The 15,713-nt window shown below is 36.7% G+C and overlaps 1 protein-coding gene across 7 annotated transcripts in view; it reads left to right on the top strand.

Moving 5' to 3' along the window:
• Positions 1 to 15,713, top strand: part of SLIT2 (slit guidance ligand 2) — a 258,782-nt gene that overhangs the window by 164,867 nt on the left and 78,202 nt on the right. For all 7 annotated transcript variants that reach the window (XM_066548563.1, XM_066548566.1, XM_066548564.1 and 4 more), the window contains exons 8-9: positions 137 to 300; positions 2,638 to 2,776. In XM_066548563.1, the coding sequence (XP_066404660.1) occupies positions 137 to 300; positions 2,638 to 2,776 (303 nt within the window). The remainder of the gene's footprint in view (positions 1 to 136; positions 301 to 2,637; positions 2,777 to 15,713) is intronic.

Raw genomic sequence — 15,713 nt, 5'->3', positions numbered from 1 at the left:
TGAAAGATGCAAAAAGTTAATGAATAAAAATTAATAAATGCCACAGTAGCTTGCTGAAGGGAGGGCTGGGCAATCTGGCGACTTTCCTGTTTGTTCTTCCTAACGGGAGGGTGTTGCCGTGTCTGGTTCCGTGCAGCCGCCTCCACTCCAACAACCTGTACTGCGACTGCCACCTGGCCTGGCTGTCGGACTGGCTGCGGCAGCGGCCGCGCGTGGGGCTCTACACGCAGTGCATGGGCCCGTCCCACCTCCGCGGGCACAACGTGGCCGAGGTCCAGAAGCGCGAGTTTGTCTGCAGCGGTAAGAGAAACGGGCCGGCCTGGCCGCTCCTGCCCTCAGCCACACCTGCTGACTGACACCCCAGGGCTGCATGCTGGCTTCTGCCTAATCCCAGCCTGAATGCTTATTAAGAAAAGCCTAATTGTTTTTTATTGGTGCTTGTGGGCGTGCTCGTGTCCTTGCGAATTTTGTGTAAATATTGCATTCGCATAGATTTTATGGCCTTCTAAAAGTATAATTGTGGGGGAGAGATACCGGAAATTAAATAAAGGGTGTGCTGATTGAGAACATAAACCTGTTAGTAATAAGGATTTTTTTAAAAACCCTACAAGTATATACTTGTTGTTATTTTCTGACTTTTAAATATTACTCTGTATCCCCAAGTAACTTTCAGAATGTTATTGTTGTGCTTTAATGCATAAGGTTATTTTTTATATGAAATAATGAAATGACTAACAGTTCATTACTAATCACATTTTCTCTATTCAATTTTTTTTCCTTTGTTTGTATCTTCTAGATGAGGAAGAAGGCAAGTTTATCTTTCTTATTTAAATATTTTTACACTCAGATTGAAAATTTTCTGTAAATTTTGTCTACTGTTTCAAGTTTTGCCAAGAACATTAAAAACCAGCTGCAATATTGCTGCCTTTTCAGGGGTTCAGCATGGTTTCTCCTACTGGTTGATTTTCTGCAAACCCCCAGAAGTCTATTGCCAAATATGCCAAAATTTTCACAGATCTATGTTTCTAAAAGAGTTTTATGGAGGGCACAATGTTCTGTCCTTATTAAATAGCCTCTGACACCAAAGTGTAAGGCACTGCCATCTTCGCACAGCAAATGCTAACAGTATTCTTGTCACTAATTCTGCCTTTATGTGCATTTAAAAAGGTTCCTAACAAGATAATTTCATATATCTTACATGTAAATGTTATGGCTGCGGAGCCTGGATGTCAAGAACAGTTTTATAACTTGATCATTATAATGCTGATTATTAGCAAGGAGAATAACCATGTTTTCTCTCTGAATCACTGTATTTTTTTCAGTAAAGGTAGGTTAAACATTTCTTTCCTGGTAGTATAAAAAGAATAGTGTGTGTTATTAGATTTGATTATTGTTTGTACTTTTGTAATGCAAACATAAATCTGAAGTCAAATTATTATATTGTAAAATTCTGTCCCAGAATGCTTGGCTTGGAAGAGCCCTTAAAGATCATCTTCCAGTTCTCCTGCCATGGTTAGGGACACCTTCCACCAGACTAGACTGCTCAAAGACCTATCCAACCTGGCCTCAATTTTCAGCAATTTAGGACTTGGACACTTGTTATATGAAGTTTTAAGTGGGAACAGCACTGGCTGCAACTTACATTATCAGTGTACCCTTCTTATATTAATATATGACACTAAATATTGTGAGATAGATCTTAAGTTAAATTGTGGTTTAATAGTCAGAAAGTTGTTTCTTTTTTTTCCTTGAGGATATTAAAACAGTCTCTAGCATTTTATAAATTAATGGAGAAAAAAAGAAAAGGGTGTAATGCCTTTCTCATCCCTTTATGTCTTTCTATATCATTATGAAACAACTGTTCTGTATCATTTAATTGATAGAGGAATGAGTGCATTAATGTATTATAAAATGTGCAGTCTATCTATTTGCAGGGAAATATAATAAGGTTTTTAATTTCTAAAGCATACCTAAATATGAAATGACTGAGTTTAAATGCAATTAAAAATTTTTACTTTAACATACAACACCAAGAAATCAGTATACTAGCCACCTGAGTTAGTAAGACTGGCAGACTGTGGGAGGAAGTCCGCTGAGCTAAAACAGAGTAAGAGATATGAAGTCAAAATTTTTATGCATTTTTGTGTGAGTGAATACAAATGTCATTAAATGAATGAAAACTTCAAAATTGTCTATAAGCAATACATAACTGAAGGACCATATTCAAATAAATATTTGCAGAACAGAACAAAACTGGCAGGTCACTTTCAGTGCTCATAGCAAAGTTTGTGCATTTCTCTTGACATGCATTTTTTTAATACTATACAACATTCTGAAAACTAAATAAATCAGTAATTAGTTTTCAATAGCATACAACAAATATATCTGAAAAATGGATCACAGTCATCTTAAACGAGATGATTTTGAATGGCTGTTACTAAAAACGTTGAAAAATTATGTAGTGCTGTCACAATAGTTGAGCATTTGCCTTTCACCTCTCTGGGTTTTATCAACATGTTAGTATTAAATGTGTGTTCAAATCAATGCAGTTTGAAAGTACTGGTAGGCTACAATGTTTATTTTAGAAATTCTGCCTTAAATTTTTCAAGTAAGTGTAAAATGTGCTTTCCTTTACAGGTCACCAGTCCTTTATGGCTCCATCCTGCAGTGTCTTGCACTGCCCTACTGCATGCACCTGTAGCAACAACATCGTGGACTGTCGTGGGAAAGGCCTCACTGAGATCCCAACAAACCTTCCAGAAACCATCACTGAAATGTGTGTAATCTGACTTCTTTTCTATTAACTTACAGAAAACATGTTTTTCACTATGTGAATAACATGTTTTTGTTATTTGTATACATTAATGCATTATATAGGGTAGGAATTTTGATATATACCTTCAGCCTCAGATATAAAAATGAATATGCAGTTGTATGAAAGCATTTAAGACCTTTATGCTATCTTATGAGATATTTTTGTATGTCCTACTCATATTTCATGAGTAAACTGCATTCTCAATTGGTTTAAAAAGAGTGTGGGAATCCTTGCTCATCTACAGGTGAATGGCTTTTCACTGCAGACTCTAAAGCATGTTGCCTTCAGGGTTGCTTTCTGTGCTGGTTTTGGCTGAGATATGATCAGTTTTATTCATAGTAGCTGGTACAAGGCCATGTTTAACATTTGAAAATAGTGTTGATAAAACAGATCTTCTCAGTACGGCTGAGCAGTGCTTACACAGAACCAAGGTGTTTTCTGCTCCTCACCCAACTCCACCAGAGGAGGCTGGAAAGCATGATGAGCTGGGAGGGGACCCAGCTGACCCCAGCTGAGCCAAGGGATACTCTATACCATGTGGCATCATGCTCAGCATATAAGCTGGGGGAAGAACAAGAATGGTGAGAGGTTCAGAGTGATGGTGTTTGTCTTCCCAAGTCACTGTTACATGAGACAGAGCCCTGCTGTCCTGGAGATGGCTGAACACCTCTCTGCCCTTGGGAAGTCGCAAATGAATTCTGTGCTTTGCTTTGCTTTTTTCACACGCAGCTTTTGCTTTACCTGTTAAACTGTCTTTGTCTTAGTCCATGAGTTTTTGCAGTTTTAACCTTCTGACTCTCTCCCCCATCCTGTGTGGCAGGGGTGAGTGGGCAGCTTTGTGAGGCTTAGTTGCCAGCTGGAGTTAAACTGTGCCACTCACCTTCAGTCACTTTATTCATCACACTTCCTACTAGAGACCAGAATCTTTGCATGAAAGATCAGCAATCTACACCACCAATAATAAGTGTTCTGCTTAAAGCAGTATCCTCAGAGAGTAAGCTGGGAAGGCAGGAATAAAATGTAGTCATTGTGTTAATACCTCTTCCTTTGTAAGGAAAAGCATGAACACTGGTAGTGTCCCATGACATGTCATACACAAAAAGTACTGCCATGTCCAGAGCAGAGTCATAGCAAAGGTGCTGAGGGACCCACAGTCTCCAAAAGCAACGTGGCTGAGAGGTTGTGGGGGCACAGCAGGTAAGTCACTGCTGCACTGTCATCTGTGCAGGTGAGCTGCAAAAGCAAAAGGTGAGCTTGCTGATGAGATGGGCAGGGGCACAGCAACATGAACACCTTTTCTGGGATCAGCAGGACAGTGTTTTGGAAGGGAAGCTGGGAGTTCCCTTCAGGGAAATAGTGGGAAAGTAGCTGTGATGACAACCTGGTAAGTGAGGTCTGACTAGAAGTAAATGAGTTGGGGAAAATATTCAGAATAAAAAGCTTTTGAGTATTTTGATAATACAAGATGATCTTAAATGTTTAAAACTAGGGCTCCACAATGAAATTTTAATTGGCTTGTTGATACCTCACCTGTGGTTTTGAACATTAGAGGGTTGGAACTACTTTGGTTTCTTCCTAGGATGTGAATAATAGCCACATCTGTCAGTTCATTATTACTCTTGTTAATACTGACCTGGCTGACCCTACATGATCCAATACAGTCATTCAGCTGTATAATACAAACACTTCTACCTTTCACCACTCTCAGAAAAACCCCTCTGCTTGCAAATAGAGTTACTCTTTCATAAAATCCATTCACAGTGGCCAGGAAGACTACACAGAACTAGTTTTTTGTGTTTTGTTTTTGTTTGTTTTGTTTTTTTTTTAATTTAATGAGCTGTATACAATGTTTTTACTTGCATAAGTGCATCTATGTGCATAGAGGAAAAATATTGCAAGAAAGAAGTAGGGAGTATGTGTCAAATATTCCTCACTATGTTTCTGGTGCTAACCACTGGATTACAGACACTGAAGACTGACTTTTTTCCTCTATACTTTTCCTAGATATGTAAGAAATGCTCTTGAGTTTTAAGCATGGAGTGCTATGTTCTTCAGCATTTTATTGTCTTGGATAGTAAAAGTAACCACGTAACACCTTCAGTATTAGGGAAAGCATTAATAGATTGCAAAATGGTGCCCAATGTTTCCTGCTAGGCTAAACATCATTTGGTTTCCAGAGTGAGGTTTTTTCTCATTCTGAGATCCATAACCCATTAAAATATAGAGATCTGTGTGTGTGCTCAATTACAAATGTAGAGTGTATCTAGTTCATACTGATACAGTGCAAATTGTCTGTTACCTGTCTGCATTGTATCTAGTTCGTAGGCTCTGGCTAAATAAAATGCAGATCACAATATTTTGCTCAGGAGGTGTAAATAGACATTGAACATTAGAAAATCAAATTTTAGTAATCATTTTGTATTAAACAGATGCACACCAGTGAATGCTGGTGTGGTGACAGAACTGAACTTCGGTGATAGATTTCGAGTAACTCAGAAGAATAGGATACAAGGTATAGTTTGAAGCGTTGGTAGGCTGACCTTATCATAGAGAGAGTAACAATTTCCTGTTCAGTGGAAGGTAAGGAGAGAAATGGAAGGAAGGAGGGAAGGAGGGAAGGAAATGCTCTGAAATTGAGGGATAAACTGAGTGGAAGAATTAGAGTAAAGGATCGTGTATTTGCTGAGAATCACGGGATTATTTCTGCTTCCTGTCAGTATGTTGAAGAGGAGTTAAAATTTTGACAAATACTTTTTGCTGGTTATATGGAGAAAGCTTTATGCTATACTTATTGCTTTAGTGGGAAGAAAACAATTAGTGATGGTTGTCTTATGATTCTCATGGATGGGAGGTGTATTTAGCTTCATAGCATAAAAAAGAAAGAGAGAAAGAAAATAAGTGGTTTTTGGAGTGAAAAAGGTTTTATCAATAAAGAGGTGAGGGAATTCTGAGACTGCATCAAACCAGCATTCCACCCTGGCCAATGGCCCACATCAGTTGTCCCTAAAAAATATTTTAGGAAACTGAAATGTAAATCTTCAAAAATAAAATACCAGAAGCAGAAATATTTTGTTTGCTCCCAATATGTATTGGGGCTGCTCTGAAACTTGAAAATTTGCAAAACTTCCGGGAAAAAGGGGGTTTTCTTTTAAGTATCCAATCTGCTTTAAATCCTACTATGTTTACATCTTCATATTAAGAGAATAAATTTGGTGGAGGGAATTGTGCTCAAACTCTTCCAGTTTAAAATACAATTTTTTAAAGTTTCATAATGTTTCTTTGTCTTTGTAGAGGGAAGGAAAATGCAGTCACATACATAATTTGTCCTGTCACCTTCTGTTTTGCATGCCATCTTCATTTGTCTCTTATCTGAACTTAAATTCCAGCTCCATTCAATCTTTTTGGATGCCAAAACCTTCCATGTCTTAATCTACTCTTATTTCTCTGAATTACTTTTTTTGTAACTTGTTTTTTATCTTCAATGAGCAGAGTTGAATACAGTATTCCAAATGACAGTGAATCATCAGGTTTTTATTAACAGAATTTTAGTTTTCTTTCATTTGCCTTTTGCAACCTAATAATCTCCTGCATTATTTGATTGTCTGTACATGTTGAACCATGTTTTAACTTGAACTAGTCCTGCAGAGTCCTAGGCCTTTTTTTTTTAACCTGTTATGATTTTGTCAGGAACAAGAAGTTGGTACATATAATCCTATTATCACATCCACAGACATTTCTAACATTGAATCAGGTTGTATGTCACATTTTTATTTTAAAGCTGCTCTATGAAAGACTTCAGTCCTTTCAGCTTTTAACTAAATTTAAATTGCAGGAAGATTGTAACATTCCAGTATTGTTATCATATAATAAGTGTTTTAAAGCTTCATTTTTTAAAGAAGTCCTCTGCAACTGAGGCTTATAGCAACCCCTTGAGATAAGATTGAAAAGAATGATTGTATCCCACAAAATAATCTGGTTTTTTACTCATTTCCTAGGCGATAATGTTGTCAGTATGCCAAGATGGTAGCTGACAGTAAACACTTGAAGAGATGAGCCTGAGCTGTCCCAGCAGCATGAGGAATCCTGGGAGCTGCTGAGCAGAGGCAGAGGGTGCAGTGAGCTCTGCGCTCCCCATTCCTCCCAGTTCCCACACACATGGCTTCACCGCCTCAGTCACTGCTTTCAGCACACGCTTTGGCAGGAGCTCCCCAGTTCTCAGTGAGAGAAATGTGCTGGCTCCCTGTTGTTTTCTGAAGGATGTACAGGCTTTAACAGCCAAATTATTATTTATTCTCTCATCTTGATAATGCTACCAGATTCCTGTGCAAACTGCAAGAAAATTAGCTTTATGCTTCTAATTTGCCTGCACCAAACATTGTCCAATCTTTTCAGTACTTTTCCTTTTTTGCCAATCGTTTTCTGCATTTTCATCTGAACATTTCCTGCTCTATTGATAGAGACATTGGAAAGATCCACAATACTTTCAAATTCCCTTGCTCTGACTATGTTTCTCTGATCTCTGTCCCCTATTTATGAGCTGTCATATTGTGCTTCAGCCAGCTTCACGGTACACAAACACCTCTGGTGCTTACATCTTTCCATCCTTTTGTCTTTCCTTTACTGTATCTCATATAAATAATGTTTTCCTGTGAAGCTGACATTAAACTTTATTGTCAACCCTCCCTTAGAAAGGTGTTTAAAATCTGACAACTTATTTTTGAGATTTTGTTTTTCCGCCCATTTTTGCCTCTTACTTATTTGTTCTTATATGTAGAGCAGATTATTTTTAATAAGAATATAATCCATATTTACTTTCAAAAGATCTATAATTCCTTTTTTTTTTCTTGAGGTTCTTCTGAAGTTTGTCTTCAACACAAGCTCATGGTTTTGTGACATTTTGCCAAGTTCTCTGTCCATTTCTGCTGTTCTTTCTCTCTGTGGAAACCTTGACTTCAATCAATACCCCAGTACCCTATGAAACACTGATTTCTTAGCTTTGTTTGAAAAAAATGTCTGATCTGTTTCTGTGCAATAATACTGTGAATTCATTACATTGTCTGTTTGGAGCAATGTTGTATAAAACCAAGCAGTACTAATAATGTTGTTATTCTCTACCCTTTTGATAAATACAATTAAGTTGCAGGTTTTAAGTGTATATTCCATGTTGACAATTGTATACTTTTTTTTTTCCCCCTAGGGGTTTAATAAATTTACTTGTGTCTAAATAGTATGTTAAAAAAGAACCCTTTAAATGGAATATTGAATTTCTTAAGTATTATAAATCAGCAGTTTCCATTGAGTAAAATTTTGCATGTTGAAGCTCTGAAAAGTACAAGAAAAGGCTTTCTGTTTAGTCTAATACTGATGTGCCTTACTGATTGCCTTGATAGCTCTGCTGTCTTGGAAAGCTGTTTTAGGATGTTGGGAGCTGTCTTCTCAGGCTGATGGCTACTGCCTCTGCAGCAGAGCTGGCAAGGAGAGCCTGTGCTTGCACTGCACTGGAGCCTCTCTGTCTCTGAGTTTGGTGTGATAGCCTAAACCTAAACTGAGAAGAATCTTCAGCACTGGAAGCCAAAGTGGTTGAGGAATGAGCAGGCGTTCTGTGACAGTGGGAGCGGGAGGAGGCAGAGCCAGTTGCCAAAATGCTGTTTCATTCCAGTGTAGTTGGATTTGCTGGTGACTGCCAGGGTGTTGCTGAGCCGATTTTGTCATACTGTCTGTCTGGCATCTCAGTTGGTGCAGAAGTCAGCTGGCTGGAAGCAGCAGTTCCCGCTGCACGGAGGCAGTCGGCAGGCACTGCATTGTCTGCCAAGTGCCTCTTGGGAAGATGCCTTCAGAAACAGGACTGCTTATCTCTCAGTAGCTGCCAGTGAAAATGGAAGGAGAATAAAACCTGTGGTGTCCTCTATTTTTCCCCTCTGTTTGATAAAGCTTGGAGCAAAATTAAGTATTCAGCGTCTCAGTAAATGTAATTCTTAATCTGTATTGACTTCCTACAATTGTATCTATAGCAGTTACACCCTTTCTCTAAAATTAATCCCCGCTTTATTATCTAAATAAACTCACACGCAGCCAAATAAGAATACCTAAATTTTTCTTTTCAGGATTTATCCAATCAATGTGATCATATTTGAGAAATAAATAGTTCATATTCCATGTGTATTTAAAAAAAAATTGATTGAGCACCAAAACTCCTCCAGTTTTAGAGCACCTATTAATTTCTATGTATTCTACAGAAAGCACAAAAATTAAAAGGGTGCATAGATATACCTTTGCCTCTGGCTCAAATGAATAGATTTCATACCATGAGTAACCTGCAGAAGACATTTTGTGAACTTAAAGAAATTTCCCATAGACCTGTTATTTTAATGTCTGTAATGTGACATTGTGAGGCAAAATACAGTGCCCATAAATGATATGAATACTCTTCCAACCTTTGTTATTCAGTATGTCTTACTTCAGCCTTTTTTTCATCAACTTAAGCAAAGCATGATACATTATTCATTAATTAATCTCAAACATCACAATTTGAGTTGATTTCAATTTTTTGTTAGAACCTCTCTTTCCAGAAATTTTTAGGAAATGCCCTTTCATTGGCATGTTCAATCTACACTTAACCAACTTAAGTGGCCTCACACACCTAGTACTTTCCTCCTTTGTCATGCAGTTCATGTACTAAAGGCATTAAATGTCACTAGGGTTCAAAACTATTACTTTAATTGGTGCTAGAAATTATAGCCTTTCTGATGGCAATAGCATTTATCAGCCTCTATACTGGCTTTCCTTCCACATTTTAGTTTTTCATCACTGTTAATCTCTTTTGGCTTGGTTTAATTTCAGAAGGATTCACCTTCTGAAAATTCTTTGAGAATGATCAGCAGAAATAATTCTGGTTCCCCTTGAATAGAGACTTTTTTGCCACGTGTTCAGACTGTAAGAAACCCTACAAAATAGCAACCCAGCAGCAATTCCATTAATTGTACTGGTACCCTATCCCAGAGTGCTGTGACTGGCTCTTATTTCAAAAGAGGCCAAAAAGCCTTTCATAAGCTAGACCTACCTTCATGAAAATGCTGCTCTTATACTCTTGATTTTCTTTTCTCTTCCATGGCTTGAACCTGTCAAAAAGTTGTTCTAAAACTTCTTTCCTTACTGTAATATTATGGGTAAGTGGAAATAAATAGAACTGCAATAAGTGTTACTAAGAGATGCAGAGGGGAATGAAGGGGAAGCAGTATCTGTACTGATGACCACAAATTTGTACAAATGATGACTATTTAAGAAAAAAGAGCACAGAATTAAATTGATTGTTCCTTCACTTTTTTATATTAAAAAAATCATTAGTCAAAGGAAGAGCTTAATTAAATTCTTTTTCTTTTTCAGAAGGATAGCAGTCAGTACCATGGTGTTCTGTGGAGGAGGGAGGTTTGTTAGAGGGAGGCACTGTTAAATAAGGAGCAGTTTTATAGATAATTCTAGTTTTTGTAACAGGCAGAAAAGACCCTAAAACACATAATATGTGAAATGAAAAAAAAACCAAAAACAAACATATAGAAGTCAGGGATTTTAACAGTTCACCTTCACAATCCAATGTACTGAAAGGCCCCTGATTTTCTATTACTATGGCCTTCAGGATAAAGGTTTTGTTTCATGTGAAGGGAGCTTTATAATGCTTGGATACCAAAAGTAGAAACTTGGATACCAAAAGTAGAAACCAAAAGTACAGTTGTTTCATGACAACTTTATTTACATTTTCCACAAGTTTCCTAATTTTTTCCCTCAGTCTTGTCTTATCTTATGATCCTGATTTCTGGCTAATTTTCTTCATGTTTTCATCTTCACATCTCATTCTTTCTTATATACTTTCTTCTATACTTTGTTTTCATAAGTGTTGGTTAATGAATGTGTGTTATGCCAAGCACTCAACCACATCTTTGTGAGCTGTGTTTGAAATTAAGCAGTATTAAAAGCTCCTGAGATTGCTTCTCACAGTAACACTCAGACTATATTAAAGGAGAAGGGAGAAAAAAGGAAGTGAAAGGAGAGAAAGAAGAAAAAGAGGAGGAAAAGAGGGGAAAGGAAATGAAATCTGGCAGAACTGATTTTGACAGATGGACTTAACCAAGATAAAGTGATCTGATCACACTGCAGACACTGGGGAAGTGCTTTGCATACATGAGGAGTTTTATTTGAGTACTGGGACTTCTGTGTCTGTATCCTTCCCAGAGATGCTTGGCATGTGTGCAGTTTCACCATTTCTGTTGTCTTTTAATATTAATCCTTAGGTAAAAGTCCAAGGTATAGCCTTAAATAAGTAGCAATTGAACAGAGAGACTCTTATATCAAGATGCAAAGATGTAAGGATGACCCTTTACAGAGAAAAGTCACCTGGAATGGTTTAGGTACATTTGTTGAAGACATTTTAAAGAAACTCATAGCAGGAAAGCTCTGAAATGTCAGTGATAAGGCAGCTTTCTCTATTTTTAACAGCTCAAAGCATGATTTGTCTGTCTATGCAGCAGGACAGAAATGAGAGCAAGCCCTGCAACTTTGCAGCTTGAAAAGAAATGAGGGGTGCTGAGGAGAGGATTCAATAAGTTACAAGGCATTAAATTGATTATTGGTTTTCTGAGTTAGATTTGTGTTTTTAAATCAAAACGTTCATCTCCTTAGGACTTGGAATGTCAGTTCATACATGCGATTTACCTCTTAAACAGTTAAGCCATCATCCAGAATCTTGCACATATGAAAGCAGTGCTGTTCTCCAGAATCTTGCACATCCAGCAAGGAAAGGTTTTTCCAAGTTGTTTGTATATATGCATATGTTAATATAGTCACTGGTCTTTACAATATATTGCTTTTTAGTAGTTTGCGGGAGTTATCTATAACTGTGTCTTCTGTTTTTGAGAAAATGTATATTAACCTTCTGATGATAATTATTCTTATGGCTCTTCTTTCAACTTAACTGTTTTATTGAGATCTTTTCTTAATTGCTCTCATAACAAATGCTGACAACTGTGCCACACTCCAAAGATATTCTTTATCTTAAATCTTTTTTTCACACATGGCTCTTCACCTGCATGTGTCAAGTGAAAAGATGATGTCTACTTATGGATGAAAAGTTAAAGTAATTGCTATAGCATTCATTTGCTTATGAATAGTGGTAAATACTTTGGTCAGTAGGAAGCCAGAAAACTGTCAGGTTTTGAATTTTCAGAAAGTGCTGGATTAAAATAAAGTGTGTTGAAAGACACATAAGTAACTAAATGCCCCTTAATAAATTCATGTGGTCTGGCTAATATTTTCTCAGCTCTTATTCTAACACTCCAAACTTTTGAGCAACTCTATATAGTTGTCCTGATATGAAAATTAACTTTTCTTACATATGTTTCTCTTTAACTGTACTTCATGTGTCCTTTTCCTCAAGCCTTATCTTCTTCCTTAGCCAAAGGTTTCTAAGACAAGTGTTTTCAAGATCAGTCCTGGTTAATGCATTGAACCAGATAATCAGATTTACACCAGTGGACTATGGAGGCATAGTGAATTTTCAGTGAAATCTAGAGCTTTATCCTTCTGTTTTGACTAAAATTTAATGCATTTTTAGGTCTAAAAGCCTATATCAAATAATAATAGTACATAATCTTCAGATGCAATATTATTAGTTAAAATGTATTGCTTACGTGCTTATTCATGAGAATTCCTAAGAGGAGGCTTTACATATGGAGGAGGACCAAAAATGTTCATAATGAAATGGAAATATCTGCTGCAAAATAGGTGACATGAAAATAAAATTTTAGTATCAATATGCACTGTGACTGTGTTTAAAAAAAGTCCCTTACCCTGTTTAGTTGGCTAAATATTGCAAAAAAGGCCATAAACAGTGAAAATCTTTGCATGAAAATAAACATAATACTATATTATAATTTTACTAGAAAGGTTTTGTGATTTGCCACTCGCTGACCTCTGTCTAGGCTCTTGATCTGTGTGTCAATTGGTACAGTTCTCTTGCTGTGCTTTTCTTTCATCTTGGGAGGGTCATTATGTCTTAGTTAAAGCAGTGTTTATGCCCAATGCTGTAGTAAACAACTGGTTTGTGTGCTTAATAAAAAATTTAGAAATTTTCTAAAATTTAAACATCTTTTATATGATGTATGCATATAAACACAGAATAATTACATGTAAATAATGAAAAATGCATTATCCATAATGCAGTATATTGAATAAATGTAAAACAAATTAAAATGTGCTAAAGAAATCTGTTGAGGTATTAATTTCTTCACCTTAATATATTTAATTTACCAATGCAGATTTCACTAAATTACCTATAACTTATCTTTGGTATTCTACCTTATTATTTCTTGGGCAAAACCTAAACCATATTTCATTTTACTGCTTGAAAAATAGATGATTTTGCTATTTGATAGCTAATCCTGTCTGCTTAACACACACAAAAGAAATGATTTGTCATGCTCTTACTCAAATATCTTCCTAATCTGAAAATTACTGTAAATCATGTGGCTTTATTCTTTTCAGAAAACAAAAAACCCATCTTTTTCATTTGAGTTGTCAGATGTTTTTGTATGTATAACATCTAACCTGTTCCTTATTAGCCTGTCTTCTGTGCTGCCATTGTTCACGTCTTTGGCTTTCTTCATACCCTTGTGTCCTATCTTGAAAACTAATTAAATTCAGACAACAGGATCATTTCAGGAGTCAAGAGAACAGAGAGACACAGAACAAAGCAACCAGACAGAAGTGTATGAAAGCAGTGCTGTTCTCTAGAACCTAGCAGTAGGTACTGGCCAGGCTGAGCACCATTCCACCTCTCGGGGTTTTGTGCAATTTTTTCGTGGGTGTTAAGTAGAAGAGGCACCTTGACAGACCTCTCTGATGCTGCCAAGGGAAAGAAATAACTCAAGCATGGAATAAATTAATATTTTATACAGCATGAAGGGAAGCTGGAGAAGGCCCACGTCACTTTTCCAGAGAAACCCCTGTAGATCTCTGACAGCTGTGCCACACTCCAAAGGTGTTGTTAACCTTAGGTTTTATTTTCACATATGGCTCTTCACTTCTGATTACTTTTCCTCAGCAATTATGCGAGTGAAGTAATTTGAAAAGAAACTATGGATACTGACTTTTCAGTATTTTGTGATTTGTCATCATTCAAATGTTTCTTTACCAGTTACATCTTTAAATACATAGTAAGTAAGCAACCACATAATCTCAGTTAAAACCCTTTCTAAGTTTTGTGGCAAATTTGTAGTGTAAGACCATGTATCATTTAGCAGGTAGTGAGGACTCCTGTCACCCTGTTGGTCTCACACAATGGGGGATTTTCAAGGTACTGCTTCTGCTCTTTTAGAACAGGTAGACAGATCCCTGCTTGTGATGAGCCAAGAGTGTAGCAGGATTGTATCTATTTTTTTTTTTTGTGAATTTAAAACACTTATCTCAACAACTTGACTAGGTTTGGTAGTATGAGATAAGAACTCTCATCAAAAATGGGCTAATTAGAGAGACTAACTTGGTTCTGGGTGACCCAGGCTAATTGCACTGGAGCCACACTGACAGAAGCCAAAGTACTAAGCAAATAATTATTTAACAAGTGGTGTATTTTGCTCCAACCTGAACCTGTAGCAGTGGAAGAATGTCAAGCCCATCATCATTAGTGACACTCTAGAGTTCAGAGCATGAGATGGCCCCTTCTGGAATGAAGTGCAGGTTTGAGACTTCCTTTTGGGAAAATGAGATGAATTGTTTAATAGCTTTAGAATTGCAGTTCTTGTTACTTTCTTGATGCAATGCAGAATAAGGACTCATCTGTCATTTACAATCAATCCCCTGAGGAAATATTTGATAGAACAATTAGACTGGATGTTAACAGTTTGGCAAGCTTTAGGGCAACATTGACAGTGATTCTTTATATACAAATATTTAGGAAACTGTCAAACAGATTTATTAATACACAGAGCCTGAAAGTAAGAAAAAGAAGTAATGTAGTCATTCAAAATACATCTTTTGTTTTCTTAGATGTGGATGATATCACAGATTTCAACAGAATTCTTCTGCTGCTAAGGCTAGAAGTGATATTTAGTGGATTTAAGCACTCTAGAGTTGCAGTTATGGAGAGACAAAAAAGGTACTTTGTTTAATAGCCTCAAGGATTCCTCTAGCAAGGGAAATCATTACTGTTTCCTTATTTTAAAAACAAACAAAGAAAACCCAAAATCTGGCACATGTTTTATGTGATGAGAGATGTGTTGGCTGTGTATTGCTGTTCTTCAGATTCAGGAGCTGTACTCAATCCCATCACTGAAATCTATTTTTTGGTTTTTTGACAGCTGTTTTTGCCATTTACTTTAAAAGCAGATGGGGAAATGCAAAGAAGAGCTGTCAATTTTATTACCATGTATAATCAGCATCTGTGCAATACATCAGACTCATTTCACAGCTTACACTTTCTCTCTGTAGTAAAATTCTTTTGGGATTTCTTGACAACTTTCTTGAAAGACTTCTTGTAAATTAGGAGATATTGGAATTAAAAGTATAGATTAATTAACTGCTAAAGCCACTATTCTGTCATCCAAATTTACTGAATCAAGATGTTATGTTCTGATTGTTTAATTACAAAATATATGTCTAATTTGCTCCTCCATATTCAAATTCATGTTTTCTTAAGCAAGATTTTTTTTATATTTTAGTATTATGCAATGCTTTTTATACATCTCTGATCCCTTTACATGCATTTAGGTGCAGCACATCTCTGTGTATACTTTTTTACCATTCTCTACTAAGAGGGCTTCGTATCTTATACCCCATCTGGATGATTTAAATGAAAAATGATTCTGTAGAGAACACCCTGTTCTCCATTCTCAGTCTGCCCTCTTTCCTGGAG

The sequence above is a fragment of the Molothrus aeneus genome, chromosome 4, assembly GCF_037042795.1.
Source record: "Molothrus aeneus isolate 106 chromosome 4, BPBGC_Maene_1.0, whole genome shotgun sequence".
Taxonomy (NCBI): Eukaryota; Metazoa; Chordata; class Aves; order Passeriformes; family Icteridae; genus Molothrus; species Molothrus aeneus.
This window is presented reverse-complemented; position numbering and strand designations above follow the sequence as displayed.